Genomic DNA, 15,863 nt, shown 5'->3' with positions numbered 1-15,863 from the left:
GGAAGTTTTAAATACTAGTCTAGCATTGCCAGCTTAGTTTGCATTACACTGTAACCAATGCCGGTGCATTTTTTTCTTGCAGACCCAGGCAAAAAGGTCGAGATCAGCATGGATTTGACTCGCTGACAACCAACATACCACATATTTTGTGGTCACTGCCAGCAGCATGTACTTAGATGTACTTTCTTCAACCACAAGCGGAAATACTACAACAAGTCAACCGGTACATGGCAACAAGATCGATGTAACCCCCCCTCGGTGGCGGCCAGCATTCCAGACCCCGCATTTGAAAAGATTGTTATTGTCTAAAAATGTTGAAACTGAAGATCAACTAATGTTTGAAAATGGTGATCAATTGCAAAAGCATGTTATGCAAGAATATGTAGCCTATATGATGTTGTTGTGTAGTATAATTTTTTTTGTATTTGTAGACTATCCAGTATGTATGTATGTGAAGATAAAAACATGAAATGTAACACTTGCAAAGACAAGTGAAGAAATAAATTGTTGGAACGATATATTTGTTTCTGTCATTCATTAAATATAAAGTAAAGGATGCGAAAAGACTTAGGAAAGTTTTCAGTAAACGCATGCTTTCCGTCGAAAAAGTTCCATAAATATTACTGAAAGTTGGTTGTTAACTAAGCCTTTACGGACCCTTATGGCACGGAAAGGTTACGGAAAAAGTGAAATTACGGACCTAAACACACCACTGGAAAGGTATCGTAAAGAGTACTTAAAGAATGAAAAACCGCAACCTTTACGTAGCATTTAAGCATGCTTAAATACTTGTTTCATAACCCTTTACGGACCCTAATGGCACGGAAAGGTTACGTAAAAAGTGCAAATACGGACCTTAACGCACTTTCGGAAAGGACACGTAAAGGACAACTTTACGAACTTGGAAAGGTATCGTAAAGAGAACATAAAGAATGAAAAACCGCATTCTTTGCGTAGCATTTCAGCATGCTTAAATATCGTTTTTCGTGCTGTGAGTAGTCTGCACTTTTCTATTTATCACCATGACCCCTGTGTAGGCTTCAAATTCTGCATACGTGCATTAGGGCTACATGAAAGATAACTTCCACCTGGTCAGTTTTGTTTCTCAGTCTATCAAAACTCTGTACAGAAACTAGAAAATTACATGGTGCATTGGCTGCTGAATATGCAGGTGGTATTTGAAGTCTAATGATGTATGCCATACTTGCCAATTCTTAAGATTGTAGATCTGGTTCAAAACAGCTCAATTGACAGATATGGGACAAATATTGGTACGCTGTGGCATCAAAAGAATGGCAGACGGAAAAGTTGTTGGGATGGTAAACTGGTATATTCCCAATACTCTATTTCCCACCAACATAGGTCACGTGGATGGACGAAACAAAGGACCTTGGTAAGAAATTGAGAGGTTGAATGGCATAGGACGTAAGTGGTGTTAACCTTTAAAATGCACATCTTAAAAGTAAGCCCTAACGGCCTTCTTTTGGGAGACCTTCCCAACCCACAGCAACCCCATCAGCCTATGTTGCAGTACCATGCGGTAGAGTGGGCCAGACAATGGGGTTTCGGCCTTGGTTTCTATGGAGAGCAAGGTTGGGCGGTAGTTCAAACCCGCTGTTGTGGCCACTACTGTGCCTGTGGTACGGATTGACACGGTCTACTTTCTTTCAAAAAATATTCAAAATTCATGTTTACCGTCCTGCTTTTGTAACCATGTAAAGTATCATTTGTGAATCCATGTTGTTATACTTTTGCCACAGGATTCTATCAACGTTTGTGGCGTTTAACTAGGACAGGTGAGTGGATTTGGTTGTGAGTGGCGATGTGGTGTGCGGCCTCAGCTCAGCCAATTCGTTAACTGAAGAGTCATTTTTCTATTATTCTACCTCATCTAAATCTAGTCACTCTAGACTTAACATATGCTTAGTACATTTATAAAGGGTACTCATTAATATGTTATCTGTATACATGTATGTGATAACATATGTAATATTGCTTTATGAAAAAAAAAAAAAAGAAACAACAGGAGAATATGACAGCCTGCAAAAAGTTCACCCTTGTATACCAACAGAAACATTCTAAGTACTGTAAATAGAGCAGACAATACCAGTGGATGAACCAGACACCTCCATGGCATGCGGTTCGTAAAATTGCAACAGACAACTATCTAAAAGCTGCCAATCGACAACAAAAGAACTTTGATACAAAAGTGAAGGGTCTCATCAAAGTCTACATCTCAGGTGACACGGTGGGAATCCGCATTTATAGTGAGGTGGATCGGACAAACACGGACTCGGGACTCCTGCCCTGCAAAATTCTAGAAGCTAAGAAGGACTGACAGGGCTCCACAAATAGAGTATAACTCCGAACAGACTTGCGCACTGTACCTGGACAGACATTGGTCTTCTCCAGGGCAATATGACGTGGTGTTACAAGAAGTATGGAGCAAATTATCAATGGGTAACAGAAGTCTACATGGTAATGGAACTACCCATACCCGAGGTGTGTTTCTTTTCGCACACTTACAGCAACTTGTGCAAGGTCACAGTATGCCTCTATATCACTCTTAGTATCTCTGAATTTTCATCAATTCTATTTGTATTTGCTCTCAATTAATGTAGAATAATTGTCTTCTTCTCTTCATCCTACACGCTCTGCTGAGAGCAAATGGATTATATCATTATTGGTGGCCTCGACTTTCAGCAAACTCATCTAAGCCGATCAAGCCCCCACTGAGCCAAAGACACAGTCCCCGAAGTCTAGGTTTCCAAGAGGCTTGACAGCTGTAAGACTAGCCCTGACTCACAGACTGAGTAAGCTGGATGCTCTGCCATTGCCAATAACTGATTGCATGGGTATGTCAGCACCGGCCTACAATGCCATCAACAACCCTAACGTGTCCTGGATTTGCTGCTCCTGCGGCCTACCCAACTTCAGCTCCAGTCTTTTCAACACTACAGTCTTTGAAAGTTCTAATTGTTTTTCCTCTTTCGACACCAGCACCTGTTCCAGTCCAGCAAGATCTATAGGCTCCCCTATCGCTACCTCTTCGCCTATTAGTCACAATGTTACCCAACCACCTCGTGACCGCACACACACCAAACCAGTCAGGACCTGTGTCATCAATTTCCGATCCATCCGTAACAAGGTACCTGAACTGCATGCTTTCTGCGAAGCTGTGCAACCAGACATTGTTGTTGGCACTGAGACATGGTTGGACTCGTCAGTGGGCAGCAGTGAAGTATTTCCGGACACGTACAATGTGTTCAGGAGAGACCGAGCTGGCCGGGGAGGGGGTGTGCTTGTTGCTGTAAAGAACAACATCATTGCAACCCACCACCCTGAACCGGAATGTCCCTGCGAGTTGACATGGGTCCAGGTCCAGCTGGCTAACAGTAAGTCCATTTACATCGGGGCCTACTACTAGGGTTTATGTCTCTAACTACCTTGAGACAAACATCGAGGATAATCCCAAGGCCTTTTGGAGCTATGTCAAATCTCTCAGACAGGACTCTACTGGTGCATCGGCCATAAGACACCAGGGGGTGCTAACATCTGACCCCCAGGAAAAGGCTGATGCACTGGGAGCCCAGTTTGAGTCAGTGTTTACCAGGGAGGATAAATCCCTTGGCGAATCCGTAGTTCCAACTATCCCCCCCTTAACATCTCAGTGGAGGGGGTAGCCAAACAGCTCTCTAGTCTTAATCCCAGCAAGTCCACAGGACCAGACGGAATACCACCTCGCCTCCTGAAAACTGTTGCCGAGCAAATTGCGCCAATACTTCAGACAATATTCTCCCAATCAATATCTACGGGAGACGTACCTGAGGATTGGAGAACAGCTAACATCGCTCCAATCTTCAAAAAGGGTGACAGAACAATGCCTTCCAACTATAGGCCGGTGTCTTTGACATCGGTCTGTGGCAAAGTGCTTGAACACATCGTGCACAGCCACATTATGAAACATCTTGACACTCATGGCGTTCTGTCCCCGGCGCAGCACGGTTTCAGGAAGGGTCTGTCCTGTGAGAGCCAGCTGGTACTCACCCTCCAAGACTTGGCCAACAATCTTGACCATAACAAACAGGTCGATGTCGCGGTGCTTGACTTTAGCAAGGCATTCGACACCGTGCCCCACGAGCGGCTTCTAAGCAAGCTCGAGCACTACGGCATTTCTGACCTTCTTCAGTCTTGGTTTAGGGCCTTCCTAACAGAGAGAACCCAGAGGGTTGTCTTTGACGGCGGAACATCTAAAGCTGTCAGGGTCACCTCTGGAGTCTCTCAGGGTACAGTGTTAGGCCCTTTGCTCTTTCTACTGTACATTAACGACCTCCCCAGCTCCGTAGATTCACACGTTCGATTATTTGCCGACGATTGCTTGATTTATCGAACTATCAGCACGCCTTCTGACGCACAAGGTCTACAGTCTGATCTTGATGCGCTAACAGATTGGCAAAATCGTTGGCTTATGTCGTTCAATCCCTCTAAATGCCACATCCTCCATATCACCCGTAAAAAGCACCCCATCCTAACCCAGTACTCCCTAAGTGGAGAAGCCCTCACCGGTGTCAAGTCCCACCCCTATCTTGGAGTACAACTGTCCGACGATCTGCGGTGGGACACCCATATCAACTACGCCACTAGCAAAGCCGGCAGGGTACTAGGGGTCATTCGGCGCAATTTGACCCATTGTCCATCTAGGGTCAAGGCCACTTGTTACAACGCGCTGGTGCGGCCTCACTTGGAATATAGTGCCACCGTCTGGGACCCGTACACCACCAAAGGGATACAGGCGGTGGAGGCCGTCCAGCGCAGGGCCGCCCGAGTGACTCTGAATGACTACCGGCAGACTAGCAGCGTGACACAAATGCTCAATGACCTGCAGTGGACCCTTCTCTCTGAAAGGAGGAGGAACGCCCGCCTCACCTTTTTCTATAAGCTAGTTAATAACCTCATCAATATTAATACAGATAGTCTACTGAAACCAGCTCAGGGGCGCACCCGGGGAAGCCACACGATCAAATTTCAACCTCTTTACGCCCGAACAGACTCCTATAAATATTTATGCTTTCCCCGCACCATACCCGAGTGGAACGCCCTGCCTGGCGCGGTTGTTACGGCTCCCACCGTTGAGTCTTTCCGCGCCAGGCTGGAGGCCTGCCCGCCTTAGCCTGGGACCTCCTCCCCCCCTACTTTGCCCCTAGCGGGGTTATCTGGGGGTATTTTTGTTGATGATGTTGATAACTCTTTGCTCCTCATTTATATTCAAATATGTTTGGAAGATTTATTCATTAACTATCGTTGTTATCAAGAGACTGGTTGAGTTCTATTTGTTGTAGATATGGAGATGACTTGCACTTGCACAATACTTCAGACCCATGTGCCATGCTGAACACTTTTGTGTAACCGCTGGCTAAGCAGAATATTCAAGGAGTACATTTCCTCGTATACAGTGGATTAAAAAAGCTACACAACTGCATGGTCTAACAACACTTTCTGTTGGGTCGTCGTGGATTTACTATATGCATACCACAGTTCAAAATCAAACAACTTAGGGGGGAACAACTGCTGAACGAGCAAATTAAAGCCAAGGCCGTAAACCCATCCACGGGCGGGCTAATCTGTCTGGGCGGACGGGCACGACTCCCAGCGCCGTAGAGAAACCGGGGAGCTCCCGACGGTATAGTTTCCAGGCAAGTTACTTCATAGATAAATAAATCAATAAAACACGAGGACTTGGTAAGAAAAACCGACTTTCATAGACATGCAAATCAGACAAATAGTCGATTTCGTCCGTACTGCTACACATACAGCAAGAAACAATGGAATACATTTTGTCGTTGCCTTTTGCCGCCATTGGCGAGGAGTTCGGTCCACAAAAAATACTGTTCACTGCGCCAAAACCGCAATGACTCCAACGAAAAACATTTCTACCTCACTAGAAACGACTTAAGCCAACTAAATTACTAATCACCGAAGCAGCCATTTCCGCACGATGACTGCGAAGGTTATACCAATGAGGTTAGACCGACCCGACCACACCACCTCACTTTTCAATGGCCGCCCTGCACTGAACAGAAGACGATCGAAGCTGCACTGAACAAACAGGACCGAAGGATTTCTTTTATATCCATCCGCGTAGATGTCTGAAATACTGCTAAACGCCAATCAAAATACATGTGTGCATCTTAGATTATAAAAAAAAAATAAAGGTGCTAAAAATTGATAGAACCGACAACACGATTGAATTCAGCCAAATATTCATAAGACGTTCCCTGTTTAACCGCACTATTTTATGGCGGCACATGTGTACATCCTGTCCGAAGAGGTATTTGGCGGCGGCTGAATGATGACGTAAGGAGTATGGTGAGGCTTACTTGGGGGTTTTCGACATGCGGTACCGTTCATTAATGAAAACGCAGACAGACTCAGCCTCCCGATACTGAAATCGATGTATTACGGAAAAGTATGACTGGCATTTTTACGTGTCATTGGATATGATGGTTCCGTATCCTTTTCTCAACAGTCAGAAACTTGAAAATCTTGAAACAAGTAGGACACAATTCTCGATGAAGTAATTATGGTGTTTGCGGTGTTGGCTGAAGTTTTTGATACCCCCTAGAAACCGACATGCCAACTCTCTGACAAATCCATAAAAAGAATCTTGATTTATAGATGCGAGGCCACGAAAACAATCTGTTTAAAGTGTAAGTCTCATCTTAGCAAAGTAGCCTATTGCAGCATTTACTTCTAAATTATGTGAGGCTTTGTTTCAAATTATACTTGATAATGTTTAACTTTACTTAGCTTCTAAATGCCGCAATAATGAAATTCCCTTATTTACCGATATGAAGTCATAGCATCTTTTTATCAATTATGCAAATTATGTCTTTATAAGTGATGTCTATTCATATTCATCTCAGTTACAGGCAGTGTGGGAATCCGGAGCCTAACCTCTGCTTGGAGTGCCTAATCTGACCAACGCATCATAATGGCCTAAGCTGGTGTCAAGCTAATGGACAATGGCCGTTATAGAAAACAACACATAACCGAACATCTGTTTGGAGAAAACGCTATTAGAGCACACAAATATTTTTGATAATTTCCGAAAATAATTTCTTCAGGTTGGTGGAACAAAGGATATTAGATATTCTTTTTTGCACAACCAGTAATTCTCACCTGCTGACGTTCCGTTCGCTGTCTCTCAGACACCTTCTTTAGAGCTTCTGACTGGAGTACTGCTTCTCAAGCGCCACTTTCTTCGGCTGCTTATAGCAGTGAGAAGCAGTACTCCAATCAGAAGCTCTGAATTGAAGCAGGTGTCTGAAAGACACCGAAACGTCACCAGGTGAGAATCACCGGTTGTGTAAAAAGAATCTCTAATATCCAATTTTTGATAATGTTTGATTAACAATGACCGTCACTTTAATGCGATTTTGTTAAGATATCGTAGTAACAAGAATATAAGACCCTTTCTTGATTCGCAGATTTGAGCATCCAGACTATCAAAAATGTTGTCCAGTACCGAATTATATTCCCTGGCCGGCCGCCGTGAATACACCAGCTGAAACCCAAACTGTACAAAACGATCACAGCAAGTACCGTAAAACATCACCCAATACCTGCTTACCCCAGAACTCGCGTTCGGACCCAAACATGTACAAAGCGAGTACGGAATTAGTGGTCTGTTGAATGGTGTACAGTATATGTGAAATATGTGCAATATGACCACGTTGGTGTCATAATGTAATATGACCATAAAAGTTAAACCATAAAAGTTACATGAAGTTACATATGATGTAGTTAATGTAAGAAAATATGTGTGGTTTAGCAAGAAAACTTGACCGTTAAAACCGAAATTCATTCATCGAGAGCACTAGCAAAAATTTATGAGCACCACAATAAAACAATTGGGAGCACAAGTAAGTCTCTTGGACACACCAAGCAATACTCCAATAAATTAACTTAACATGCTGAAATGATTTATTTTGCATGATCGTCTATAGCCAGAACAGACAACACTTACAAGGCGCACTGTATAGCCTCCGATGCAGACTCAACCCGGCTGTTTTCTTTTTCAAGTTATTGTTTTTATACTATTATATTTTTTTCCTATTGCTGGCCGGGTTGAGTCTGCATCGGAGGCTAGCACTGTACAGGTTTATGTGATATCATATACACACAGGCACAGGGAGACAGACTAATGTTTAACACCCATGTGATACAATTACATTTCTCAGCCACAGAATTATCTACATCCAGCATCAATACAATAGCCAGGTGCGTTCTCTTTGCAATTTGTCAGTCACTGACTTACGTTGTCAAGTTGGGAATGATCACAGTTCTCAAGCCTTTTGTAAATTAAACTATTACAAGAACACCCCTTGACAGTAGCTCTTACAATATTTGCTTATTGTATAGTTAAACTTAGGTTTGTTAAATATTTGCCCATCACAGGAATGATGTTACTAGGCTTGTGAGGTGTACCTTGCACCAGAATTGGAATAATACAATAATTATAATGTGCTGAAGATATAAAGAAAGAGCATAGGAAGTATCATAAAACTGTAAGTGTACGTGCATTAACTAAATCACATTTTAAATACATATTATTTTCCAATACATACATTAACCACTAACAATGGACCAATTCCTTTGAGCTTAGTTGAATGTAAGTATGGTTGTCAGCTGAGATATTGTGATATTCTGAGAACTTTAGCCAGAGGGAAAGTGAGCAGAGCCAGCAACATGTAGTCACCGTCAGTCATCCTCATGACTGAGGAGACTCCCGTCCCCAGTGTGCGGAAACCTTGTCTCTGCCATCTTGCTATACAGACCCGGAACTAAATGCATAATTTGATTATTTCAATGTTGACATCAGTGTTGGTTAATGTTTTATTGAATACAGGGATAGAATACTTGTTGTAATACCGCGTTTTATTGCTTTAATTCTTCTTAAATGTTTTATGGTATTCAAGTTTGAAAATGTGGATGACTTGTTTTTGCCCGCCTACCAACGCGCACTAGATTTGGAGTCTGCAGAGGATGTCATCCATAATTTACTTGCTGTTCCTAATGGCAAAATGTCATGGCCGGAAGAGAAGCTTATATAAATGAGTCTTACAAAATGCAAAACTCAAACATGCGAAGAAAAACAATGTACGACTACAATTGCCATATAAAGTGAGGTCTGAAGATCAGTACTAAAAGGAGGGGCTCCTGAAGGGGTGAATCAGCTCAAAACTGGATACTGGAGGCTCCACCAGGGGGTGACAGAACACGCGCCTGCGGCGTGTTGCCCCTGTTGTCGTCAATCTGCCTCCCCGACAGACTGAAACCGGACGCGTGGAGATCCCGGTGGCCGTGTCGGCTGCTGATTGGACGATTTTCAAACTCTGCAGCGACGGACGGGGCGACACGCCTTGGCTCCTCCTACAACGTTCAGCATAACAAACTGTTATGATCATGTACTTATGTAATATATGCGCATATCAAATATGTGTAAGCAGGTGTGTGTAAGTAGAGGACTCCTCTAGCTTTCTGAGAAATGTACTTGGTGCATGACACGTGTGTATGACTAAGACTGTACAAGGCTGTGCAAGACGACAGCAGGCAGTCCAATACCCTTGAGACTGTTACTCCATTACCACATCCTTTATAACTAATCTTGATGTTGAGAAATGTGTAAAATTAGGAACCAGTATGTTAGACAAGACAAACCGGGATTAAGGATCATAGAGAGGAGAGTGACTTGGAATAAAGATCTTTTCCCATCGGCCACGGCAACAACTGGATTCTGTCTTCATTTTCCATCGAAGAACCTCTCTCTGTCCTCTCTGCTATCATAAACCCTCACGTCATATTACAGAAACCACACAAATTGAGTGTTACAAAACTTACATTTCTGAAGTTGGTTAAACGTACCTGTGGGTCTGTGTTCAGGTCGATGACCGGTCCCTTGTACGGCTCCCTCTCCACAGCCTTGGGTTGGTTCAGACCATCGCGAACTTTAATCCGCTTGTACACATAGTCACTGAAAGGCATCCTAAGGGGGGTGGAATGATAGGAAGACTTGTATTGATTGTTTAATGTTTGTCACTTCGTCATAAACACACTTAGAAAGCCTGTATTGGCTAGTTGTATAGGCCCCATGTGTTTTTTAATTATATAATCCATCCCCGTGTCATTTCCTAAGGAAACACACTGACACCAACTAATCACACCATGACTCATATCACCCTCGATCCCTACTTGGTACCACCTGAGTGCCTTTCTCAAAGGCAGAACAATGTGGCCTGCTACGGATTCGAACCTCTAGATTCTATTGCTAGCAACCCTAACCACAAAACCACCCTTAACATGAATGCAAATCTCATAGGTTTTGTTCTCCCCTCACCTAGAGATATATTTGCCGGTGCCCTGTGTGACCATGACAAGTCCACCATCCTCGACCATCACCTTGCCTTGGCTGAGCACATAGACAGGAACACCATGGCACACCTTGCCCTGGATGAAGGGAACACATGAGTCGGAGGGAATGAAATGTTGTTTTCACTCAAAACTTCACTTGATGCCAAACTGTTTCAACAAAAAATCTAATATTTGTCAGTAACCACAATAATATAGGGAAAATGAAAATATCTTGCCGTCTTTTCTCCAGTAAAGAAATACAGAAAAGCAGGCAAGTTTACCACTTTCATGTTCAGATCCATATCTATGTGGAACAGTTTGCCTCATCGGATACAAACGGCAACACAGAGCAGGTTTAGGCAGGAGATGCTAAGGCATGATGTCTATAAGTTAGTTAATTTTAATGATGATGATGTTGTAAGTTTATGTAGTCTGTCAGATGTATGTTTCTTGTACTTCAGGAAGAGTAGCTACATACTCACTGTATGGTAGCTAATGGAGGTGATAAAGTATCAGTATCAGTACCATTTAGACATTCTTATCCATTTGATAGCTGACCAAAAAAACCAAGCATCACATTGTCATTTGACATCCGCTTTGATAATCACACTTATCCCTACCTCAAAGATGTTGAAGTCCAAAGCCTGGTGGTGAGTGGAAGCGGAGATCTTCCTGGTGGCCTGCGGGTCCCACACCACGATGTCTGCATCCGAACCTACAGCAATACGGCCCTGCAGCCGCACACACAGGCCAGGAATTAGTGCTTCTGAAAAGGCTTCAATTTTCTTTTCTACTCAACTGTGACCACGTAACAAAAACCCAAGACCACTCCAAGGTTACGGGTTACATGGCTAGGACTGGAACAACACCCCGTCTACCAACTCAGAAACATCATGATTGAGACCAGCTTAACTGCTATCTGGACTGAGGAGTGAGGACTAACTGACAATGCAGGCCATTTAGACCGGAATGGTTTTGATCCATCTCACACCGGGAGGGACTCTTTTTTGATAGGTGAGGTGGGTTTTTTTTACATCCTCGAGGTGTAGCTCTCTTCAAACGCGGGGCCTCCATTTAAACATTCTACCAGAGGGACGTCCCTAACTAAAGCTAGGCACTCATTTCCACCTGAGTGAAGTGAGGAAAGGCGTATAAAACTTTATGCTAGAATAGGATATTAGTAAGTCTGCAAGGCTGTGTTACTTTTTACATCATGCATGGCTGGATTTATGTAAATGCCTGTCTTTTGGGTTTGCACAGTGCACAAAACGGAATGCACACTTGACATTCTTAAAAATAAAGTGTTAAGCACAAATCTGTAAGACACAGCAGACCTTCCTGGGGTAGAGGTTGAAGACCTTGGCAGCATTCGTGCTGGTCACCGCAACGAACTTGTTCTCGTCCAGCTTCCCAGAATGCACTCCCTTCTCCCACACGATGGACATGCGGTCTTCCACGCCGTTGACACCGTTGGGGATCTTACGGAAGTCGTCCTTACCTAGCGCCTTCTGGTTGGCATTGAAGGTGCAGTTGTCGGAGCCAACACAGGTCAGATCACCGCTGGAGGAAGGTAAAATTCAGAGTATTCATGCGCTTTTTATTTCAACCTTGTAGATGCAACACTATTACAACACAGGCACCATTTTGAATAGATTCATCAGGTTTTTACTTGGAAGTCTTACACCCAAAAAAATAGGCTGCTCTGTTAGAATCGGCTGGGAAAATATTTCCATCCATAAACTAGCCTTCTGTTTGTCTCTTTAATCAGATGTCTTCAACATATGGACAAAACCTTCATTGTAAAATCGTCATTGCATGTGTCCAATCTGCAAAAATACTCACAAAGACCCCAAATATATCACACTCTTAACCATAACCACACAAGAAAATTTCACTGCGCTTAAGAGTACATCAAGACACCTTAGTTTGAAGGAAATCTATGTTCAAAGTTCAGAGTGCCCAAACTTTAACATGGTATCGGTCAGAGTTCCATACAAAAGCAGGGTAAAGTTCAGGGTTCAGAAAGAAACCTGCAAAGGATTCCTTAAGGTCTCATTCCCGTATTACTCGGTCTCATTCCCGTATTACTCTGAGTGGGTACCCTAAAAGAATCCGTACCCTAAAAAAATGTACTCTCCCAGCAGAGGAGGGGATTCGCCTGGGGTTTTTTACTTGTTTTTAGGCGTTTTTGTTGGGCTTTTTACTTTGTCACCCTTTTTTTGATGGCTATACGTGTTTTTAAGTATAAAACGCCTAAAAAAACACTTCAAAAACCAGCCGAAACCCCTCCTCTGCTTGGAGACGAAAACAAAATGAACGGCTGCATGAACGAGTGTTTATATTGGTGGAAAATCCCTTTTAGCCAGCCCGACTGACCTCAAGCGTCAAACTGATAAAAGCTTGTTCGTAACTGAAGAAATTTACAGGTAAAGATCGGCAGCCGCGCGCGAGGTCGGATGTGCACAGCCTGTCATTTTAAGTGATGCGGTCCTGCGCTTTCAGCTGGAAAAGTGCTTTTTTGGGGGTGTAGCTAAGTGCAGTTTGTAATTGCTATAAAAAGAGATTGTATGTTGTGAAACTGTTGGCAATTTTTTTACATGATCTAGGGTTAATGTTCCCAACATAAAATGAATAACATTGGTGTATTTTCTATAGTTTCAACGAACGCGCCCATGCAAAACACGTATTATAACATGTAAGCCTTTTGGGCGGAAAAAAACTCAAGAATGAGACCTAAAGAGGTGAAGTAGTGCACAGAGGTTAATATAGCAGTTATCACCTTGTGTGCAAAGGAGTTACCATATACCACACAGACATGTTATAATCATACACTGAACTTGATAAAACAGGACACTACATTTACATAGACATTATGTTCATGGGACCCGGGCAGACAGTTAACAAGAACCTGAAGACCACGGACAGTTTGTGTCATTAATTTCAAAGCAAGTTCATTAAGCTGTACAATAAAGGCTGTAAGAGCAAAGACTGAACAAACACCAGGTGAAAATGAAGAGACTTCGGCCCACCCCTGCAGTAACAGGTTTAGTGGACTGTTCCCTGCACGAAGGCTTACTTGGCGAGCAGGTCCATTAGATACCCAGGGGTGGAAGTGTCCGGTCGGAGGGGCGGTCCCATGACATAGCCAGCTGCGTGCCTCCAGTCCTTGTCCCATTGATTGGTACCGTCCCCACCTAGACCGGCGGCTATTGGCTTTCCAAACACAACTCTGCCTGTGATATAGGGCGAATCACACAATTCAAAACAACACTTTTTTACACTACAACATAGAGCTATTGACATAAGAAATGTCCAGGTACAGGTATCCCTTGCCTTTACAAGTCTGGCACATGTATCACACAGTTCCTCCCCTCCCCTCACCTTCTTTCCTGGCTGTAGAAACAACATCTCCTGCAGCCCTGCTCATGACGGGTACGACGTAGAGAGGACAGCCAGCCTGGAGAGAGGGAAACACATCTACAGTCAACCCTGAATTAGTAGACACCTATACGACCGACCCTTTGTCACCACTTTTTGGTCGTCTCTTAGATTACTTTGGGTGTATCAAAATAGCAAACACGTGCAATTGGCTAAGATATTCTTGACCTTGGTAAAACAGGATTTGCAATCTAGGTGGTTTCCCTCATAAACAGAGTCTTTGATATCCTTACCCTACTGTAAGGGGTCTTAAAGGTAGAAAAAAGATACTAACAAGAGTTCCATGACCTCAGATCTCCATGAACAATTCTATTCATGCAAATGACTTACACATGTGCATAATATATGCTTGGTCATAAACAACTTTAAGTTTAACTAACTTTCACATGTTGCAATATTGACAGTCCTATCATTTTCCAATTAGATGAATTATTATGTTTTTACGTTAATTATGCAAATTAGGAATTTAATAGCATAATTGGTATCTGTTGATGCTCCACTTTCCATAAACTACATATGTTACATGTATTTGAGTCTGATCATTGAAAACACTGTAAATATAGATTTTCCTCATTAGCTATGCAAATTTAGTCACAATTAGCATTATTTGCACTTCATTATGTATATCTTTGTCTAAGCTACCTGCATACTAAGTATCATATTGACAGTCCTATTATTTTCCAATTAGATGAGAAATGGTGTTTTGCATAAATTAGGCAAATTAGGAATTTATTTGCATAAAAGGTATCTGTTGATGATCCACTTTCCATAAACTACATACGTTACATGTATATGAGTCTGATAATGGCAAACACTGCAAATAGAGATTTTCCTCATTTGCTATGCAAACTAAGTCCAAATAAGCATAATTTGCATTTCATTGTGTACATGTCTATCTAAGCTACATGCATACTAAATATTCCTTTGTTCAGTTATTCTCCTTAGAAGATTTTCACAATAACGCCCTTGCAGTTCCAGAGCAAGCTGCTAGGGGGCCCAAACCTACATTACTTCTTTATTACATCACAAGCTATCAGCCACCCAGAAATAAAGACCATAGCACGTCCAGGTCAAAAGATACAAAAATGGAAGTTTTGCTGCAGTACCAAGGTCACATACCAGGGGGCCCAAAATCGACCTTGAACTTCGGCTTCACAACACCTGCCCACATACCAAATATCATCGTAATCCATCGAGAGGTTCCTGAGTTATGCTGACTACAGTAGTGCGGAAACACAAACAGACAGACAGACAGACAAACAAACACACAGACACACCCAAAACAATATCTCCATTTTTCTCATGGAGATAAAAAAAAGAAAGCAAATGCACCAACAGTAGGAATAGTAATGGGCAAAATGATTGAAATGATTCATAATCTAGTCGGGTAAACAATAAAGGCCTTTCCCTGGACTAACTACATGCACACGTGTACCTACCCTGTTAGCGATGGTCATGGCGCGATTTGTCGCCTCCCCTTCCACCTCCTCAGGACGACACATCGCGTGCCCCTCGGGGCCGGTGATGCCCATAGCAATCAGCTTCTTGGAACACTGTGTGTGTGGAGACACAGGAAACACTTGCACATCAGTCACGTAACACGCAACAAGTCACAGTCCACATATGTCAACTAGTTAACTTATGTTCTGCTGAGGGCTCATCCATGTACATACTGTGCATGTCAGATACACCCTCCTAAAAGCAGGACCCCTATCGCTCGATTCGTTGGCTCGCTCGCGTAGGCGCCCTGCTCTTTAGCCCCGGTAGACACGGTTCTGGCGACGTCGCCACCAAAACAGCTTCAGCCAATCAGAAGGTTTGCTAAACCTCATCAAGAGCAAAAGCGCAAAGGACGCTGGGAAGCTATCAGCAAATCAGGTCACGTCTCACATCGTTAATTTAGCTTCAGAACAACTTAACCGCCAAATTGTGCCAAATAAGGATAGATCATTAATCATTCATGAGAAATTGTCAGTAACGTCGCCAGAACCGTGTCTACCGGGGCTAAAGAGCAG

At 43.0% G+C, this 15,863-nt stretch overlaps 1 protein-coding gene across 1 annotated transcript in view; it reads right to left on the bottom strand.

Moving 5' to 3' along the window:
- Positions 1 to 7,960: 7,960 nt before the first annotated feature.
- LOC136443356 (dihydropyrimidinase-like) overlaps positions 7,961 to 15,863 on the bottom strand; it is a 28,181-nt gene continuing 20,278 nt past the window's right edge. The window contains exons 6-13 of the mRNA XM_066440567.1: positions 15,288 to 15,401; positions 13,792 to 13,867; positions 13,487 to 13,643; positions 11,745 to 11,970; positions 11,031 to 11,141; positions 10,397 to 10,506; positions 9,925 to 10,045; positions 7,961 to 9,432 (exon numbers count right to left, since the gene is read on the bottom strand). Coding sequence (XP_066296664.1) covers positions 9,238 to 9,432; positions 9,925 to 10,045; positions 10,397 to 10,506; positions 11,031 to 11,141; positions 11,745 to 11,970; positions 13,487 to 13,643; positions 13,792 to 13,867; positions 15,288 to 15,401 — 1,110 coding nt within the window. The 3' untranslated portion in view covers positions 7,961 to 9,237. The remainder of the gene's footprint in view (positions 9,433 to 9,924; positions 10,046 to 10,396; positions 10,507 to 11,030; positions 11,142 to 11,744; positions 11,971 to 13,486; positions 13,644 to 13,791; positions 13,868 to 15,287; positions 15,402 to 15,863) is intronic.

This window comes from Branchiostoma lanceolatum, chromosome 10 (genome assembly GCF_035083965.1).
Source record: "Branchiostoma lanceolatum isolate klBraLanc5 chromosome 10, klBraLanc5.hap2, whole genome shotgun sequence".
In the NCBI taxonomy this organism is placed as follows: domain Eukaryota; kingdom Metazoa; phylum Chordata; class Leptocardii; order Amphioxiformes; family Branchiostomatidae; genus Branchiostoma; species Branchiostoma lanceolatum.
Note: the sequence above shows the minus strand (reverse complement) of the source record. Positions and strands in the feature narration are given on the sequence as shown.